We start from the raw sequence: 22,130 nt of genomic DNA, 5'->3' as shown, positions 1-22,130 counted from the left end.
TGTATGGCAAGGATTCAAGCTAGGCAGTATTGAGGAAGATGTGAGTAATTGAGAAAAATGTAATGGAGTTGAAGAGAATGATGCTCGAAATTAGCGAACTTCGGTGTCCGCGGTTATAGCCCCGCTGCGCACATCATCTGTGTTGTAAGTCATAATTTCATAGAGGTTTGATGTTTAACCCTTGCACAGTCCGTGCTTTTAAAATCGCTGCAGAGCTAGCTTGGTCTGACTACTCATCCCTTTTGGAAGCTAGTACTAGCGCGAGACAAAGACAGTATTAATTTCTACAACTTTTATGTACCATACTGACTTGCGTAAGTTATTAACTGGCGGAATACATTTCAGAACCATGCTTTAATCTAGACATCCAGTTTAATTGTTAACCGACTTAAATAAAAGGAGGTTATTAACTCAACCGATTTTATATGCATGTTAGAACCAGATTTGGAAAAATAAATGTTTATTTGAAAGTATAGAATTCCAAGTTGGCCCCATTTTTGACAAAACCCAGGATCCCTCAAATCTTATTGCCATACAAATACCTGCCAATTTTATCAGCAAACCAGGCATTGACAAAAAAAATGCCAATTAAGTGGAATTGCTGATGTAGACCAAAAGGGAACTCTTCAACGACAAGATGTTTGGCGAATCACCTTCTTCATTAAGTTTGTTAAGCAAGTAAGGTTTTTAAGGAATATTTGTGTCAAGGTCCAGTTTAGATGATGAGTTCCATGAGAAATTTGGAAGCGCAAAACGTGACACGACTGTTTGGCTAAACAGGAACGAGGCTAGAGTCTAGAATGCTGTGTAACTCTTAATAAAAAAATTAAAACTAAAAAAATGGAGAAATAAAACTAACCTTTAGAAAAATAGACTTCAAAAAGGACGAAACATAATATTAACCCTTTAATATGCGTACTAGCAACTGATATGTTCGGAATCTGTGCCAAGCCTAATATTTACAATAGGTTTTGGTCAATAATAACCCCAAGCAAGTAAAGGACAGCTTTCTTTCTCATCGAAGCGCACCAGCGTTCGTATTATGCTTGACAGCGACGTTTGACGTTTTTAAGATTTGGCTTGACACTGCTTGACACCGACTTCAAACATAGGTTAATGACATTTACGGAGCGTGCATGAACTGTAGGAGGCAGCACAGGAGCCGTCCGATTTTTGGCGCGAGGCGTAAATGTGAAGTTTATAGTTCCGATGTAGCCCACAAGATGGCAGAACCTACTATGCACAAGAAAACATTGATGTTTAAATGTACATGTTTATGGTTCCAATTCAGGCCACACGATGGCAGACCCTCCAACGCGTACGGTCCCTATATTTTTAGTCTTCAGGATTTTTTTATATAAATAGGGTTTATTACAACTTAAAAAATATTCTAAAAAGAATCTTTTTCATTCTTATTAGTCAATCCGTCAACGCTAAAATCAGAAATGTCCAATTCACTGTCATCTTTTTCAGCGTTATGTTTTGGTTTTACCACGCTTATATTTTTTTGGTTCAATATTTTGGCACTGTCCGACTCGTCCAAGATTGAGCTGCCTAGACTCGTGTTACTCCCGCCGACGTTGGAAGACTTGTTCATAGGCCCTCTTAATACGTCAACTCCTCCAAAAAGTGCGTTGGAAGGTGTCTCACTGCGACGTGCTAGCTGAGCTTCTATAGTTTGCTTTAGTTCGGCTATCTTTGGACTTTGTCCGACATTCACGCGTATCTTGGTATCACTCTTTATGGGCTCATTTTCGATGCTGTAATGTAATTAGTACACATTAAATTGTGTTGTATAATAAAATAAAATTCAGCGTAAGTGTGGCATGTAAGTTTCACGATGACACGCCGCACACGATAGACGTGGCGTTTAAATGGTTCCTTACATAAAATTCGATTCTGTAGGTAGGTAGTAGGTACCTAAGGCAAGCAAACAATAGTTAACCCATTGATATATATGTCAATGAGGTAACCGTTTATTTTGCTTTTTATTTAGCGGTATAAGTAATAATTAATAACCTTGTCATTGACATCTCTACGTCAGAATACCTAACGTCATATAATATACAATATACATTGCATTTGATTAATTAACCTCTTGTCTTGTCTGTGTATGATGCTTAGTAATAAGGAACCTGACAGAATTTTTAGTCGTGTTTTTCGTGACCGTTTTTTTCTGCTAACAAGGTTTGAAACCACGATTTTTGTTTTATTTTTCTCCATAAACTTACCTAGATATATCCCATTCATCATCTCCGATGTTGATCAACCCCAGTTCATATTTATCATCGCTTTTTTCAGTTAGGCTTTGTGAAGGCGACGCGCTAACTGATTTCATTTGTATAGCATCCATATCAAATATAACTTTCTTCTTATTGAGTGACGATGTCGAAGATGCATTTTTCAGAACGCTTTTGGTTTGTTTAGGGCTAGACCTATTACTTTCACTTTTAGGTACTTTGTTAATCTCCAAAAGCTCTTGAATATCATCATTACTTGGAGTTTTCCACCCTTTTTTATTGATTTCTCCATCTTCAGTTCCGAATTCCAAAATGTCTGTCGCGGATTGAGTACGAATTAGATGATCGTTGTTACTACGACTAGTGTATTTAAGAATAGTATTACTATAGTCTGCAGTCGCTGATGAGGGCCTTCGTGCCGGAGATCTTATCAAGTTGTCTATAGACCTTGCTGGCCTGTGGGGGATAGATGGGTTCGTATTAGTTGGACTATCAGAATCACTTTCTAAGTGAACTTGAGTTGGCAACTCCGTTTTTCTTTTGATAAGGTGAGGCTTCACATATTTATCTTCAGTTGTCGTCTCGTAATCGGGTCTCCTGTCAAAAATCTTATCTTCATCAGAAACCGGTGGGCTTGAGTGATGAACGTTTGAAACTACTGGGGATTCAGGCGGAGTCCTTAGCAACTTCAGAGCTTTTTTAGCAAGTTCAGACTTTGATCTTTTGTGTTTATTCTTGGTTTTTACCTCTTTGTTTTTAACTAAAGATAAAGCCTTCGTTTTTACATTTGATATCATCGAACTAAGACTAAAAGCTTTAGTCAAAGCATTGGAATCCGTCATATTGTTTTCTACCATAACATCTCCCTTTTTACCAGAAGCATCTGAATCCAAATATGCCATAATAGTGTATCTTACTTGTTCGTAAGCAGGATATTTCTGAAATGAGTTAAAAAGGTACCTATACCAAAACATAACAAGATAGGTACAATAACGGCACCGTTCCGAGTAAAGCAAAATACTACATTAATAATTATACAATAATACAAAAATTTTACCTACTAACTTCTGGATAGGAACATATAAATTGCCTATAATATTTATTTTAGGCAATTTATTAATAACTCGTTCAAAACATTTTCACATTAAAAGCCATTCCATTGATTATTGAATAGCTTAGCCATGTAAATAGTTCTCGAGAACGGCACAGCAATAAGGCCTTAGGCTTTTAAAGAGATATTGGAGACACATAATATTGTGAATGAAATTACACCAAAGTCTGAAATTATATTTACCTTAGTTTTTATTTCTAATTGCTGTTGTAATTGTGCTTTCTGCTTTTGATACAGATTCTGGCTTAGTTTACTCTTGAGTGGGTCCACGCCGGCTTGCACAAGTCTACTGTTGACTTCTTCTGTAATTTTTGCGCGAACCACTTTGAGAGGGCTAAAATTAGGAGTTGTTATTCATTATAAGTGATGGCAATTAAACGGATAGTGTACGAACGCTTCGAAATACAAAGGTAAAGTCCCCATTTTCCTCTGTATTGATATAATTGGAAATATTTTTACACAACTTGATGTACGTTAACATTAACCTTAGATATGCCCGTAAGTTTTACTTTTTTCGTGTTTTGATTATTATAAAAGTTACAGTACCGGCCAAAAATATATCACCTTTATGTTTTTTATGTGAACATATTTATAGTAATCAATATAGTTAAGATTCACTTAAAAAGTGGTAAAATGTGTCCCCCCCTGTAACTTCTAAAATAAGAGAATGATAAACCTAAAAAAATATATGATGTACATTACCATGCAAACTTCCACCGAAAATTGGTTTGAATGAGATCTAGTAAGTAGTTTTTTTTTATACGTCATAAATGGTACGGAACCCTTCATGGGCGAGTCCGACTCGCACTTGGCCGCTTTATTTATGTTATTTCAGTGACAATTTCACGTTTATATGCGATTATAGGAATACTGTCAGATAGTATTATTTAGGTAAAAACAACAAAAACCTAAATAAAGATCTTTATATGTGGCCAGGTTTTCTCATCGCTCGCCCAAGGAATCTAAATACAAGCTACTTCATGATATAGTAAGGTAGAAATAGTTTAGAATGTAAAAAAAAGATTTTCCTTAAAAACAGAAAGGTGATATATTTTTGGCCGGTACTGTAGGAGCCATAAACAAATACCAAACAATATTGAGCGAGCAAAGCGAAGCGAAGTTCTTCCATCCAATTGTAACGCACGGCTGGCTTGGAGCACGGTAGTCGTCGTTATGATAGTTTGCCCCACGATTACTTTAGTGAAATGCCCTGAATGCCCTGATAGCATGTGCCCGGCGACGTGTGGATCTAATAAAACCGTAAGGGGCAATCCCGCTGATTTTCATACTTTAATGTACGGATCATTTAAAAATTACTGCAGTTTGTTAAAATATGTGTTTATTCATAAATATTGCCATCTAAATGTTTTTCGCTATGGGTTATTTATCTCTAGACATGCAAAGTCTCCGATTGCAAGTAAGTCCTAAGGAAAGAAATCATGGTCATAAATCTATTACTTTAATTACTGATTATGCAAATTTCCTTTGCCTTATTTGGTTTCCTCGCATTCGATATGTAATAGAGTGTTTAACTCAGGTGAAAGCACCATATCATCCCTTGGTTAACAATCTACTATCGGTACTAATAGCTCCCGTTTAACCTATTGTGACAGAAGGGTAACTACGGAACCACGAATTAATAAACTAGAGGATATGAAATGACAGCTTTTTGTGTGAAAACCAGTGTCGCCAAACACGGAACCCTACACTGAGCATGGCCCGACATGCCTTTGGCCGGTTTTTTCCCCTTATCATGATGAAGTTTGATATCTGAAGCTTCAAAGGCGCCATAATAGGAATCCGAAGTAAAAATTATAAAAGACGGCTGTCATTTTGTGTTTCCTCAGTTTTGGTATGATCATGGCGAAAAGGGTGTAGCAGGATAGCCTAGGAAAAACTGCCCCCAGCGATTTTGGGCCGAAACTGTAATCAAACGATGCCTTTTGGGGAGGTTATACTCTGCACAAAGTTTCATCCCTCTGTTACCCCCTGGGGGTGAAAAACACCCGATTAACCCCAAAACTGTTTTAATTATTTTTTCCTAAACTATGAAAGTGACGAATTTAAAATTTTGTACAAATATTAATAAGACTAAAAGCTATGTGCAAAAAAAATATTAACCCCCTAACCATTTAAATTCTTGTAAAAAAAACAAAAATAAAAAAAGAATCACCCTGTATATCAAGTTTGGCTCATGGTACCACACCATTTTTTTTTTCAAAAATGAACCAGTTTATATTCTACATGATACAAAAGTTTCATGGACCTACTCCAGAAGGAACATTGCGAAATTAATATGTATTGGCTCTTTGGTGCGTACTATTCATTGAACTCCCACTAAGAGCCTTGCATTATTAATAAACAATGGCTTGCGATCGGACCGCTGGCGCTGCTCGTGCCCGATTTGAAAAAGGTGGGGATAAAGAAGTATGAATCAAACTCATTTGTATTTATAAAAACATTTTTAGGGTTCCGTAGTCAACTAGGAACCCTTATAGTTTCGCCATGTCCGCCTGCCTGTCTGTCTGTCTGTCTGTCCGTCTGTCCGAGGCTTTGCTCCGTGATCGTTAGTGCTAGAATGCTGAAATTTGGCATGGATATATAAACCAATAAAGCCGACAAATTCGTACAATAAAATCTAAAAATTTAATTTTTTTGAGGGTACCTCCCCTACACGTAAAGTGGGGGTGAATTTTTGTTTTTTGCTTCAATCCTACAGTGTGGGGTATCGTTGGAAAGGTATTTCAAAACTAATAGGGGTCTTCAACAAACATTTTTTGATTAAAAGAAAATATTCGGAGATAATCGCTCCGAAAGAAAAAAAAATGTGTCCCCCCCCTCTAACTTTTGAACCATAGGTCCAAAAAAAATTAAAAAAATCGTGGAAGTAGAGCTTAAGAAAGACATTAAATGAAAACTATAGCGGACATGATCAGTTTAGCTGTTTTTGAGTTATCGCAAAAAGTTTCCCCTTCATAGTAAAAAGACATACTTTAATTAGGTACTGATTATGCAAATTTGCCTATTTGTTTAACTCACGTGAAAGGTACCGTTTCATCCCTTGGTTAACAATTTAATATACTTTAAGCTCCAGTTTAGCTTATTGTGACGGAAGAGTAACTACGGAACCCTACACTGAGCGTGGCCCGACATGCTCTTGGCCGGTTTTTTTAAATTATTTTGTTTTCTGGTCCGAGACGTTGCGTATTAAGCATGATACGAGTATAATGATTAGTAGCTACGAAATAGTACGTTTATTTTAATTTCGCAATGTTCCTTCTGGAGTAGGTCCATGAAACTTTTATATAATATAGAATATAAATTGGTACATTTTTGAAAAAAAAAATGGTGTGTGTACCATGAGCCAAACTTGAGATCCATGTACAAATGAGTTTGATTCATACTTCTTTATCCCCACCTTTTTCAAATCGGGCACGAGCAGCGGTCCGATCGCAAGCCATTGTTTATTAATAATGCAAGGCTCTTAGTGGGAGTTCAATGAATAGTACGCACCAAAGAGCCAATACATATTAATTTCGCAATGTTCCTTCTGGAGTAGGTCCATGAAACTTTTGTATCATGTAGAATATAAACTGGTTCATTTTTGAAAAAAAAAATGGTGTGGTACCATGAGCCAAACTTGATATACAGGGTGATTCTTTTTTTATTTTTGTTTTTTTTACAAGAATTTAAATGGTTAGGGGGTTAATATTTTTTTTGCACATAGCTTTTAGTCTTATTAATATTTGTACAAAATTTTAAATTCGTCACTTTCATAGTTTAGGAAAAAATAATTAAAACAGTTTTGGGGTTAATCGGGTGTTTTTCACCCCCAGGAGGTAACAGAGGGATGAAACTTTGTGCAGAGTATAACCTCCCCAAAAGGCATCGTTTGATTACAGTTTCGGCCCAAAATCGCTGGGGGCAGTTTTTCCTAGGCTATCCTGCTACACCCTTTATATCTGAGGATTCAAAGGCTCCTTAATATGAATCCTAAATCAAACGTGTCAATAAAGCGGCTGCCATTAAAATAGCGGCTTTCATTAGACTTTATTCATTTTACCATCAGGATGAAAATTGAGATCTGAGGTTCCGAAAGTCAACATTTTAAATTATTTTTCGTCAGTTCTCAGTTCGGGCCTAACTACTAGTGATAATTAAATTAACGAAAAACACTAAGGGCCACTTGTGCCAATCCAGGGTTAGCCACTAACTAGGAGTTAACCGTTAACATGGTTAATTGTACTGGTAACTCCGGGCTTAACAGGTTAACCCTGGGCCCTTGCCTAGATGGCGCAAGTGACCCAAAACGAAGGGGCACAGCTGTGATTAATATATATCAAATTGTGTAAAAAGGAGAGGAATATTGGGACTACGTGCGTATCAAGAAGCAGCGTATGCGGTCGTCTACTTTTCTCTTAATTGTTATGTTTCGAACGAACTTTGCTGTGATCCTTACCTTCCTGGAGGAAGTATAGGGCCGTTTTGTTGCTTCATAATTAAATGAGGAGATGGTTTTAATTGTTCCTTCTGATGAGATTGTACTGAATCTTTCTTTGCCTTTTTTCGTTTCTGGGGAACTGGTCTCTTGTCATTGGTTTTATTAATAGAAATTGCTTTGGGCTTATTGGTTTCTGTATTAATTTTCTTTGACGACGTATTATCGTCGTGTTGCTTTAAGTACTTCTTCACGCGTTCTTTTGATGCAGACTTTTCGCTTACTGTGTTGGTGTTTGTCTTTACTGTCTGATTATTGGAAAATCTTTCTGAACTAGAAGAATCAGATATACTGCTCGAGTCCATGTTAAGTAGTTCCTGAGCTTTACGATGTAGATGTTCTAAGCTATTATGCTTCACGGCCGGGTTTGGTGCCTTAATAATTCTTGGTTCGTCTAATATTGGATCTATATCATCACATTCTTCCTGTGTATTGGAAACCTGTAGTCCGAATATTTAATGGTATAAGCAAAAACACTAAGACATGTACGACGGAAGCATTAACACCACTGCAATTGAAATAGCACAAAGTTCGTAACAGAATATAATGAATAGTTACCGAACCACCGTCTGAGGAGCCGCCAGCGTGTGTGTGACGCAGACGTTCCTTCAGAAGAGCCTCCAGTTGTCCTGCTCGCTGGCGCTCCGCGTCGGCCGCTGCTCGTGATTCCCGTGCTTCCTTCGCTACTTCGTTTAGTTTCTGAACCAGTGTTTCGTACTGTTTTGATTGGGCTTCGTCCCGCCGCACCCATTGTAACATTTGTTCCTCAATTTCTCTTTTACGTTCCATGTCATCATGATCACTTTTCATTTTCTGTAAATACAAAGAAACTAATAAATAACCTTTTATGGCAGTCGAGTAAAGAAGAAAAATTAAAAGCTCGGTTATATTTACTGTTTGAGTAAGTGCCTGCTGCAATGATAGTATTTCTGCGCCCTGGTCTTTTATTGTCTTATGTAGTTGATCAATTATTGATTTGTCATTTTCAATAGGTTTTTCAATTTCTTTCACTTTAAAACTATTTAATGTTTCGAAAATTTGATTACGTAACATGTCGATCTCTTTAGTGTGATTCGCTTGTTCTGTCTTTTTCCATTCTTCGAGTTTTTTAAACACGTCATCGTTATTAGCGTAAACCCCCACATCTCTCATTTCTTTGTATTTATCACTCTCAACGTGTTCATTGGCTTTTATCACTTCACTGTCTACCAAAACTTTATTATTATTTGTAATTAAAATTTCCATTTCTTTTATTTTCATTTTTAGTTGGTTTATCTCTTCATTGAGCTTATTGTTTTCGCTGCCAATTTTATTCACTTCTGTGGGTTCAGTTTCCTTTACATCTCTTTCAGGAGGTTCATCTAAAAGGTTTGCATGTCTTCTAGAAATGTGACTTTTAAGGTAAAGTTGGTTCATGAACACTTTATCACAAAAGTGGCATTTGTTATACTGTGGGACTTCGCCGCTCACAGTCGACGGAAAGATGTCTGCTTTATTTGTGAGAGTTTTTAATATAATTGCCGCAATATTATCGTTCCCATAAGGAAGAAGGGGTTTATAGTGAGGTTTTACTTTTCTTCGTGATTTTCTAAGTTCGTCTTCTTTTTCTTGTAAATCCTTTTTTGCGTTAGCCAGTTCCTGAAAAACAGTAATATATTTATTACTAAAGATTTCATGATTGTATAAGAAGCGTAAAGTCTTAAGAATATCCCTCCCTCCCTCACCCCTAAGATCTTTGTAAACATTGCAATAGAGTTGATAATATTTCAGGTTCAATAAGATGCGTTATAAAACTGGACCATATGGCAGTCCTGAGTTTGCACAGATACCTGCCTATCTGTAACGGCGCAATTGTACCACTGTACAGTCAGCTGCAAAAATATGTATCGAGATAATACGCTTCTGACGCCATATTTATGAGACGTGTCTCACAAATATGGTTCACGCTCTTATTACACTGGAATAAGATGCTATGGGACATATTTTTGAGTAAGATGTGTACACCCATATTTTTACACTTGACTGTACACTCTGCTACCGTATGAGCCAGATTCACTGTCGCGCTCCAGGAGTGCTCGAATCAGAGGTTGGGCTAAATAATTGAAACGAAGCTATTTCTTATTCTCCGTTTAAACTTAAGTGATATAAATATATAACCTGTACAAGCGTATCTATTTCTTGTCGCAGCACAAACACGCTGCGATCGAGGTAGTGCCGGCAGAACTGCTGATACTCCACGGCAAGCTGAGCCAATCGGAACAGTTTCACGACACCTTCGTCAAGTATTCGGACGTCAAATTCTGACTCCAACACGCAGTCCAAAATCTACATTAAACAAGACAGTTCTTTGTAACGTACATACATATTATAGGTGAATCGCCTATTAAAAGTCAGAAACATAGCTGCATAGTTTGCACGAGGTCAATCATGGGTCAAAATTATTTTCCTTGTCTTATTTCTGATCACTCTGTCACGCTTGTATTTCCGTTTTATATCAAATAAAAAAAAACGATGTCCATGTCCTTTCTAGTTATGCATTAATTATATTTGAAATGAAAAAAATAAATTTCATCTCATACATACGGGTCTTTTGTCAACAACAAGACATGACAACACAAAGTAAAAAAAAATGCCGCCGTGAATAAAAATGCTCTTCACCCGGGATTGACGATGACGTCATCAAAATATATGCACTTAAATGTAGTATAGTAACCATAGGACCGTAATAACTTCCCATACTTACAGATAATATTTATTGTTGTAGAAATAATAAATCCCGTGTGATATTCTACGGGTCGTAATATTCTCGTTTCCAGTATTTTTCCATTTGGGAATATTCCCTTTAAGTTCCCAATCTTATTGGTAAAATTACCGAAAGCTAGTAAGATAGGAAATCTCTTTTTTTTATGAGACTTTGAAAATTATTTTGTTATTTCGTTAAGTGTATGTTTCAAAAAATATGTGTATAGGGATGTAACAACAACAACCTACCGGGGAAGCCCACTATTCAGCCCAATTCGAATGTGCACCTGACATCAATCCGACATTTGAATCATATTGGAATCATATCAGTTAGCATATTACTGTATTGGTAACATTACTGGGAAAATACTCGTCTTGGAAATATTACCGAAAACGACCCATGTCTACGACGATGGGTCACAAAATATACTTATAACTTAAGGGTATGGGTAAGTACGTTTAAGGAAACTAAATGGCATAGTTATTTTTTAAACAATAAATAAATAATAATAATAAATATTATAGGACATTATTACACAAATTGACTAAGTCCCATAGTAAGCTCAATTATGCTTGTGTTGTAGGTACAGTCAGCGTCAAATACTTTGTAGCAGTCAAAGTGGTCAAATAGTTCGGTACACCATACTAAATATATGGTGTACCGAACTATTTGGCCACTTTGGTTGCTAGTGTTGCTACAAAGTATTTGACGCTGACTGTTCCTTGACAACGATATATATAATTCTTAAATACATAGAAAATACCCATGACTAAGAAAAAAATATGTATCCGTGTTCATCACACAAATATATTCTCTTACCAGGATTTTAACCCGGGACCATCAGCTTCATAGGTAGGGGGTCACTAACCACTAGGCCAGACCGGTCGTCAAAACAAATTTTTGTTTATTTATTTTTGTAAAAAGTATTTTAATGTTGTATATATTATATGTATTGTTGTTTTAACACGGGCATTACATTTAAGCCAACCAAACAATTAAAAACTGTGACATATCAATGTCATTTCAAACATCGATCGTCCGATTAACTCCGAACGGGAGTTAATAAGATACCGGGTGTCTTTGAGAAAGTTACTTAATTTAAGCTAAGATGTTTATGAAAAATGAAGTCAACGGAAAAAAAATGTTTATGAAAAATGTATTAGAGGAAGAAACAACTAGGTAGTGGAGTAGAAAAGAAATAGATTGGTACATAAGCATAATCATCACATTTACACAGTCTTTATGTTTTGATCACAGATTTTACAATTCCAAGAATTCACCATGAATATGAGACTTACCTATTTAACTATTACCTGGGTACGTTTAAATAAATACATAGGTATAAATGATTGCTTACGTCGTTCACATGCTGTTCTAATAGGGCGAATTTCCGGTCTCTTGTTAAACTGTCAATATCGATTAGTCCTGTAATTGAGAATGGCATTAAGACAAAAGTGGAGAACCCGCGCGAAATATGCTTTTCAAACAAACGTAGTCCTCATTTTCCTTTCTGGATAAACATAATTGAAAATATTTTGACACAATTTTTTGTAAGTATATCAACCACAGCTATGCCCCTACGTGCGATATTTTTTCAAAATGTTAATTATTATAGGAGTTAGGGGCTTGTAAAAAATTATATAAAATGTGTTTTCGCTCCTAATTTTTATCTAAAAAAGTAGAACGTAGGGGCATTGCTATGGTTAATATACATTCAATTATGTATAAATATTTTCCATAATACCAATATCCCGAGAGGAAAATGGGGACTACGTGTGGAGATCGTGGAGAAACGGCCGTCCCCTTTCCTCTCAAGATGCATTTCTTATTGTGTGTAGTTTGCAGGTTACAACCTTCAAGACTTTATGTCTTGGTCTACGAGACCCTATTCCGCATTTTCTTAATAACTAAGTCATACTTTTCAGTTACTTCTTTACTTTCCAATTTGAATATGATGTGTCATTTTTTAGGGTTCCGTAGCCAAATGGTATAAAACGGAACCCTTATAGTTTCGCCATGTCCGTCTGTCTGTCTGTCTGTCTGTCTGTCTGTCTGTCTGTCTGTCTGTCTGTCTGTCTGTCTGTCTGTCTGTCTGTCTGTCTGTCTGTCTGTCTGTCTGTCTGTCTGTCTGTCTGTCTGTCTGTCTGTCTGTCTGTCTGTCTGTCTGTCTGTCTGTCCGAGGCTTTGCTCCGTGGTCGTTAGTGCTAGAAAGCTGAAATTTGGCATGGATATATAAATCAATAAAGCCAACAAAGTCGTACAATAAAATCTAAATTTTTTTTTTAGGGTACCTCCCCTACACGTAAAGTGGGGGTGAATTTTTTTTTTCTTCAACCCTAGAGTGTGGGGTATCGTTGTAAAGGTCTTTCAAAACTAATAGGGGTTTTCAAGAAACATTTTTTGATAAAGTGAATATATTCGGAGATAATCGCTCCGAAAGAAAAAAAAATGTGTCCGGGGGGGGACCATAGGTCCAAAAAATATGAAAAAAATCGTGGAAGTAGAGCTTAAGAAAGACATTAAATAAAAACTATAGCAGACATGATCAGTTTAGCTGTTTTTGAGTTATCGCAAAAAGTTTTCCCTTCATAGTAAAAAGACTTATTTTAATTAGGTACTGATTATGCAAATTTGCCTATTTGTTTAACTCAGGTGAAAGGTACCGTTTCATCCCTTGGTTAACAATTTAATATACTTTAAGCTCCAGTTTAGCTTATTGTGACGGAAGAGTAACTACGGAACCCTACACTGAGCGTGGCCCGACATGCTCTTGGCCGGTTATTTAAATATTTATTGTAAATATTGTGTTACGCTTCGTGCTGTACACGGTCATGGCCCCGACGGAAGACCAGCGCTAGCCCAGCCAGGCTAGCACCATGCTGAGTCGGGACCATTTCGTGGCTTCTATCTCATGTTACATTTACATGCTGTTTTCTTTTTTTTATTTTGTCAAGAATAAACTCTCTCTACTCTACACGGTTAGCAATACGTGATTTGAATACTCAGTCATGTTTTTTTAATGCACATATATTTACTTTCCTCGTATTTGAAGTAAAAAGTAGAGTGTTTAACTCGGGTGAAAGGTACCATTTCAGTCTCGGACTATTGGCGTTCTCACTGTGTTCGAGCGCCAAACAACGTCGACACATAGTAACTTCCATCCCTTGGTTAACAATGTACCTGCTATTCCTATAAAATTTGGCATAATGTTAATATTATGAGGTAAAAAATTGATAATGTTTCTTTGGTAAACATCAGAGATAAGGAGGAAAAGGTACCTATTTTTACAAGCTTTTATTTACTTTCACCTGACCGTTGTCTGTTTGTAATCAAATCTTGCAAGTTAAATTTGATCCACTTCCCGGTTTCCGATTGAGCTGAAAATTTGCATACATATATTATGTAAGTCGGGTGCCAATGCAATATTATGGCACCATCGAGCTAATCTGATGATGGAGACAAGAGGTGGACATAGGAAGTTAGGAACTCTGTGATAAAACAACGCAACCTAATTGTGGTTGTGGTTTTTAGAATTGGCTCGATGAGTATTAGTAAGCCTATGGAAAGAAACGTACAGTCAGCGATAAAACCTTGTACAGTCAGCGTCAAATACTTTGTAGCAACCAAAGTAGCCAAATAGTTCGGTACACCATATATTTAGTATGGTGTACCGAACTATTTGGCCACTTTGACTGCTACAAAGTATTTGACGCTGACTGTATCAAAAATGTAATTTTTTGCCAAAAACCTATTGTACATTTTCCTTCATAAATCTATTTTTTTTTCACTATGAAAATAAACGTTTACGGTTGTATAATTTAAGCTCTTTTAAACAATACCCCACTTGACATAGCAACTAAACTTATATTTTAGCTCCCCTTCACATTTTCCATGGTAAATAAAAAACATGTAAAAGCGGCCAAGTGCGAGTCGGACTCGCCCATGAAGGGTTCCGTACCATTTATGACGTATTAAATAAAACTACTTACTAGATCTGGTTCAAACCAATTTTCGGTGGAAGTTTGCATGGTAATGTATATCATATATATTTTTTAGATTTTTCATTCTGTTATTTTAGAAGTTACAGGGGGGGGGGGGACACATTTTTTCACTTTGGAAGTGTCTCTCGCGCAAACTATTCAGTTTAGAAAAAAATGATATTAGAAACCTAAATATCATTTTTAAAGACCTATCCATAGATACCCCACACGTATGGGTTTGATGAAAAAAGATTTTTTGAGTTTCAGTTCTAAGTATGGGGAACCCCCAAAATTTATTGTTTTTTTTTCTATTTTTGTGTAAACATCATAATGCGGTTCATAGAATACATCTACTTACCAAGTTTGAACAGTATAGCTTTTATAGTTTCGGAAAAAAGTGGCTGTGACAGAATCGGACGGACATGACGAATCTATAAGGGTTCCGTTTTTTGCCATTTGGCTACGGAACCCTAAAAACATGCCGTTCCATGAAAAGAAAGAAATAAAATGTCTCAGAATTAGTTCCTGTAAGATTCGGATTTATTTAGAAAACGACGCGATACGAATCTGATATAATAAGAAAATGAAAACAATTTTTACCGACGAATTTTTTCCGACGTAATACTAGCATGACAATGGTCTACCCAGAATCTGACCTAGTCACAAATTAACTTAAAGAGAAAGTAATTTCCACCTTACAATTCATGCCCTGAAAGTATCTGATTCAGAAACAAACCTAAGATGAATCTGGTATAACCAGAATCGTACTCAATCAGGTTTTGACCTAAACCTAAACTGGCGAAACCGGAATATGACCGGAGCCGCCCAAACGGTTTGGGTTAGCCTTGTTAATAACTATTCCAAATTTCAAATCAACAGCAGTAGTTCTCGAGACAATTGGTAATGTGACAGACGGACAGACAGAGTCGCACCATAAGTGTGGCTTTTGTACCTTTTTGGGTACGGAACCCTAAAAATACTGATCTACGGTGCACGGACGGACAATAGATGAACAAATGTACGGATATTGAAGTATGTACTTACTAATCTTATTCCAGTCTATGTGAATCCGCGGTCTATGTGTATTGAAGGCAAATCCTGTCTCCTCCGCTAGTCTAGGGAAGTTATGATGTAGTTCGTAAGAAGTTTTACACGCCATTTTTTGTTTGATTTATCCTTAACTTATAGTAATTACATTGATAAATAGTACACTTATTATTTACGTTTTCATTTCGTACAACACCTTGGTAGGACGTAGTGATTGTTGACTATAAGCATTGTTGACGTTCACGTTGCCTAGCAACACGTGCAACTGCAGCAAAGTTACTCTGAATGCAGCGGCAAACAACGGGAACTTTCAGACAGAATTGAATACTGAGAAACTGATTACCGAACCTCCTCCTATGAAATTGAAGTCGGTTAATAAAATATTACTATTCGTAAAATTTCTTGCTATGAAATAATATCTATAAATGGTCAGTCGAGTGTGTTTGCTGTTCGTTTTGCAAGATTACCTACTGTAACTAGGTAAATCTTCGGTGTGTTTAAAAAGTACAATCGTCTTTAATTTAGTTATGTTTAGTTTAGATAGAAACTTTTGGGTCATTTTTAAATACGAACACGTAGTGATTATATGCTCTTTGACGAACACTACGTTTTAATAATTGACTTATATCAAAAATAATTTGAAATAGAGGCGGATTGCTGGATTGTCAAAGTGAACACGTGACATGAACATGATTAAAACCTCTTAAAACAGTTAAAACCATTGAGGTTTGAGTTATAGTACAAAATGTTTCTACACCTCAATGAAGTGCCGGCACTTCATTGCGTTTAATACTACTGGCGAGATGCCACACAATACACATGTAACAAAATATAAAAAAATAATAAAAATTAAAAATGCCTTTGTGCGTTATGAAAATGTAGTCTAATAATATCAAGAAACATAATAAAAGCAATATAATAACAATCCACTGCAAAAAACTCTTGTTTTAAGCTCATTTACATTATTTTGAAACATCACTTTATACACGGTGGTACGCCATTTTCTGAGGCGCTTAGATTACATTTCGCAGATGTAACACGTAGGTACTGATTACCTACCTTATTGTTGGCAGAATATATACACAATAATTGACCGAAGCGTAGCGTAGGTCTACGTTTTGACTCGGCCAATCTGCTTTCGTATGTCCGGATTTTCTCCTCTACAGGTCGCAATTCTCAACCGATTCGCGTGAAATTTTATGACCATATTCTATGACTAAATATAATTTTTTTGTCAATCCAGTTTTAGGAAATTTTTCAAAATGGCGGATTCATAGTCGCGCCTAAACAAGCCGTATCGATATCATAAGTTTCTTCCTTGTGAGACATGTTTACTGAGTGATTTGCGAAAAATTCAGATATTTAAGAATGCTGGTTTAGGGGGTATTTAGATATTTAGATTTTACTCGAGAATAAGTAGCCTAATTTGACCATATTGCATATAACCTTTCTATGATCTGAGCATATAACCATTCGTGGCTCAGTTGGAATACGCTTGCTTTTCAATAGCGAGGTTTTGGGTTCCATCCCCGATTTTTTGTTTTTTTTTTTCACTTTAATTTCCTATTTTTGATTGACTTAGTTTTGTAGTAGGAAGAAAGAGGTCCCTGGATCTAACCCCGGAATCGTAACTTTTTGTAATTTGTTTGTATTTAAAGTTTGTATTGTTGATTGATCAAGCTTGTTGCCGGGGCTGCAATGTTTCAAGATGGCTGTCGCGGCAGCAAGTTACGGTACGGCACGAGGCATTATTTTATAATTTTGGTGTATATAAACTAATAACAGTCGGCGATGAAAAAGTGGCGCCATCTAATAGATCAAAGGCCAAAGCAAAGGTATAGCGACATCGTTTCGATTGATGGCGCCATAACGTTTAGGTTGTTCTCGGTAAGATGGCGCCGCTTTATTTTTGATATTTAACAAATTGAACACATATCAGTGAAATAATAAGGATCGAAGTCAAATGGCGTTATAAAAGTTTTAAGCATGTTTCGAAAAATAAGGCAGTAAATGTACGTGACTACAAAGTTTTCTCTGACAATACAACTCTATTTCAAATTCTCTTTGCTGTTAGTCACCAGCAGGTAGATTACCAGTCAGGGGCCGCATATTTGTATAAACCCACATCAGTTAAACAGTTTCTTACTTTGCGGTATTTAGAGCACCAAAATAGGTCCTGACTGGCTTAAAAAGTTAAAATGATCAGAGTTTTTGTATGATTTTATTTCTTGATTTTTGTTGCGTGTTGAGACGGCCCAATGATGCCATTTTGAGGTCATTTCCTGAAAATAGGTCCGTTGGCACTGTTTGGTGTATCTTTCTAATCATGCTCTACCCGTTTCTCGCCTTTCGGTTGTAATGGTCAGATTTGATAACGCCACTGTCAAAAGAACTTACATGTTCTAGGAGTCAGTTTCCACTTACGTTAGTATAGGCGGTCACCATCCATCAGTCGCAGAGGTTAACTAAAAGTAACGTTCCTATTCTCGACCGCAGCTGCAGAGTGACAATCCTGATGACTGCATTACTGACGCAAATGTCAAAATTGCGGGCTGTAGCACCATTTTGAGATTATCGGCAGTAATTCGGTCGGCAATATTGTCGCTCTGCAATACTGCTGTGGCCGACTGCACAGTATTGCACCGCCACATGACTGCAGGAAACGTTTAATTTTATATAAATTTATCGCAGCTGGCAATATTGTCGCGCTGCAAGACTGCTACAGTAGTTGACTAATATTCAGTCATCGGTAGTAATGCAGTAGTGATTGGTAAATAGTGATCGGTCCGTCTGGATTACATTTTTTCAGGTTGTATTTTTAGATGGCTGACTGACGTGAAAAAATTTGTGTACTACACGAGATCAAAGTTATTTACATCTCGTACGCTTTTGAGTCCCTTACTACGCTCAAGATTCTAAATTAGATTCACTCGCTACGCTCGTGAATCTATTATAGAATCTTTCGCTTGCACGGGGCTCAAAACAAGCACTCGAAGAAATATCAAACTTTGCTCACTTGTTGTACAAATAACTATTATTTAGATTCTTTACAGTGCGTAGGCAGAAAATGAACAGTTGTCATATTTACTTATCAGTTTTGCCTCTGAACACCTATATGCTTATTCTTTATAGCTTATTGTTAGTGACAGACGTCAAACGCCGAAAATGGCGGACACAATTTGTTCTCGATAGCCTGTCTAGTACGTAGTACATTTATGAACAATAAATTGAATTCGTTATTGTTTAGCTATTGTATCTTCACGATTATATTTAGCTAAAATTTATATTTACTAATGTATAAGAAAACGCTCTAAAATGTCATCTTTACTCGAATATTGTGGCAATTTTCCGTTTTTGGAGGTACGTGACAAACACGTATACTGCTCTTGCTGTAATCAAGATATAACAACGAAGGTAAGCAATATTAAAAGACATTTGGAGACAACCAAACATGTCGGAAACGTAGAAAAAAAAGGGCAAAGTGAATTTAATATGAACCTTACAAATTTTATGATAGCATACATACCCTGGGTGCAACTACAAAATGAAAACTTCCGTAATTTCATTAAAAAAATGCATAAATGTATTATTAATTCCATGGATTTATTTACGATTATTTTGTTACTTTATTAATACTACTTTGTTACTACATGTCACACGGAAGTTTAAATACAAACTCAAACATCAAGCAACTGTGTGCGCTGTGTGCAAGATTACGTCATTTTTACGTCATCCGCACTTTTTGTCCGACCCCTGCTTATATGTGTAAAATTTGTTAAATATCAAAAAGTGGCGCCATCTAGTCGAGCATAGGCCAGGCGGTTATCTTTTCGAGCGATATCATAAAAGTTTTAATAATGTATCGAAAGATGGCAGTAAATTTACTGTGGCTACAAAGGAAGCCCCCCGTAGTCAGTTCTCAGTACAAAAATTTGATACCTACTCAAGCCGTAGCCATTGGTGTGGACTTGTCGAAATTAATCATGTTATATTAGCGATTAATTGAAGCTTCGATATCTTCACTAAAAATTAACGAAACGAAAATGCTAATGGATAATGAATACTTTTTGATATAATAAAATAGATAGATAGAGATCTTTATTTACATACCAGTATGATACATAGGTACATAAAGGACCCTGGAAAGGGTGTAGCAAAACATGTTGTTCACAATACAATACTTATCTTACTTATATGATAATTTATTCAAATTTTCTAAATTTCACTTAACAGGTTAGAATAATAATATTTTAAGTTATAACAAATAACATTAATTATAACTATTACCTGTGAATCATTCAAAACTGTAATTATAATATTTAACTATACTTATTACCTGTATGGACTGTACCTATTAAAGTATCATATTTAAATTACAAGTTACATATTATCATCCTCCATAAATTCAGCTATTGAGCAGTAACATTTATCCACCAGCTTATATTTTAGACGGTTTATGAAGTTTGAATCTGTTTGTTCGGTTTTTAGATATGTGGGGATTTTATTATAAATTTTGATGGCTCTGTAATATGGTCCATTCTTATATAGGTATTTCCAATTTAGGCTCCGGGAGTTCTATATATTGAAGGCGTCGAGGGTTTTGGCAAAATTTAAATAAATCAATTATTGCGGAAAACATTGGTTTTGGCCAGTGTACCATGGATTTTTTTCCGTCGATTAATGTAATATCGAACTCACAAAATCATACTGGTTGATAGGAATAGGTACATAAAGTTGTGTTATAATGGTTATCTATTCCATAGATTAGTATATATTATAACTGATGTAAGGCAGTCGGTGCTTTCGCAGCGCTTTTTACGTTTTTTTACTAAGAGAATACTTTTTGCAATGACGCAAAAACGGCTGGACCAATCATGTCCGCTATAGTTTTCATTAAAAGTATATTTTTTACATATTTTTTGGATCCGTGGCTCAAAAGTTAGAGAAGGGACATATATTTTTTTAATTTCGGAGTGATAATTTCCTTAATTATTTATTTTATCAAAAAATGGTTGTTGGAGAACCTTCTTCGTTTTGAAAGACCGATCCAACAATACCCCATTGGGTTAAGCGAAAACAAAAAAAGCGGCCAAGTGCGAGTCGGACTCGCCCATGAAGGGTTCCTTTATGACGTATTAAAAAAAACTACTTAAACTACTAGATCTCGTTCAACATTTTACCACTTTGGACACACATTTTACCACTTTGGTAGAGTCTCTCGCGCAAACTATTCACTTTAGAAAAAAATTATATTAGGAACGTAAATATCATTTTTGAAGACCTATCCATAGATACCCCACACGTATGGGTTTGACGAAAAATTTTTTTTTTTAATTTTATGACGTATTAAAAAAAACTACTCACTAGATCTCGTTCAAAACAATTTTCGTTAGAAGTTTGCATCGTAATGTATATCATATATTTTTTATAGATTTTTCATTCTGTTATTTTAGAAGTTACAGGGGGGGGGACACACTTTTTTTTACTTTGGGAGGTTCTCTCGCGCAAACTATTCAGTTTAGAAAAAAATGATATTAGAAACCTTAATATCATTTTTAAAGACCTATCCATAGATACCCCACATGTATGGGTATGTTGAAAAAAAAATTTTTTTTTAAATTTCATGACGTATTAAAAAAAAAAACTACTTACTAGATCTCGTTCAAACCAATTTTCGGTAGAAGTTTACATGGCAATGTATATCATATATTTTTTTTAGATTTTTCATTCTGTTATTTTAGAAGTTACGGGGGGGGGGGACACACTTTTTTTACTTTGGGAGGTTCTCTCGCGCAAACTATTCAGTTTAGAAAAAAATGATATTAGAAACCTTAATATCATTTTTGAAGACCTATCCATAGATACCCCACATGTATGGGTATGTTGAAAAAAAAAATTTTTTTTTAATTTCATGACGTATTAAAAAAAAACTACTTACTAGATCTCGTTCAAACCAATTTTCGGTGGAAGTTTACATGGCAATGTATATCATATATTTTTTTTAGATTTTTCATTCTGTTATTTTAGAAGTTACGGGGGGGGGGGACACACATTTTACCACTTTGGAAGTGTCTCTCGCGCAAACTATTCATTTTAGAAAAAAATGATATTAGAAACCTCAATAGCATTTTTGAAGACCTATCCATAGATACCCCACACTTATGGGTTTGATGAAAAAAGATTTTTTGAGTTTTAGTTCTAAGTATGGGGAACCCCCAAAATTTATTGTTTTTTTTCTATTTTTGTGTGAAAATCTTAATGCTGTTCATAGAATACATCCACTTACTAAGTTTGAACAGTACAGCTCTTATAGTTTCGGAAAAAAGTGGCTGTGACAGAATCGGACAGACAGACGGACATGACGAATCTATAAGGGTTCCGTTTTTTGCCATTTGGCTACGGAACCCTAAAAACAAAGATTTGGTATAGGACGTAACACGTACCCATAATTATTTTTTTTGTAGTTTTTATTTTAGCGTTCTGTCGCTATGCGGGTAATTTTCTAATATAG

The 22,130-nt window shown here is 35.9% G+C and overlaps 1 protein-coding gene across 1 annotated transcript; it reads right to left on the bottom strand.

The window, feature by feature from the left end:
* Positions 1-893: 893 nt before the first annotated feature.
* On the bottom strand, positions 894-17,152 carry LOC133521791 (cilium assembly protein DZIP1L). The gene is made up of 9 exons (XM_061856858.1): positions 15,617-17,152; positions 11,950-12,017; positions 10,007-10,174; positions 8,744-9,487; positions 8,408-8,662; positions 7,811-8,289; positions 3,535-3,685; positions 2,232-3,178; positions 894-1,760 (listed from the first exon to the last, which is right to left on the bottom strand). Exons 1-9 carry the CDS (start codon positions 15,729-15,731, stop codon positions 1,391-1,393), a joined length of 3,297 nt encoding a protein of 1,098 aa, XP_061712842.1. The 5' UTR covers positions 15,732-17,152; the 3' UTR covers positions 894-1,390.
* Between the last annotated feature and the right edge of the window lie 4,978 nt (positions 17,153-22,130).

The sequence above is a fragment of the Cydia pomonella genome, chromosome 1, assembly GCF_033807575.1.
Source record: "Cydia pomonella isolate Wapato2018A chromosome 1, ilCydPomo1, whole genome shotgun sequence".
In the NCBI taxonomy this organism is placed as follows: domain Eukaryota; kingdom Metazoa; phylum Arthropoda; class Insecta; order Lepidoptera; family Tortricidae; genus Cydia; species Cydia pomonella.
This window is presented reverse-complemented; position numbering and strand designations above follow the sequence as displayed.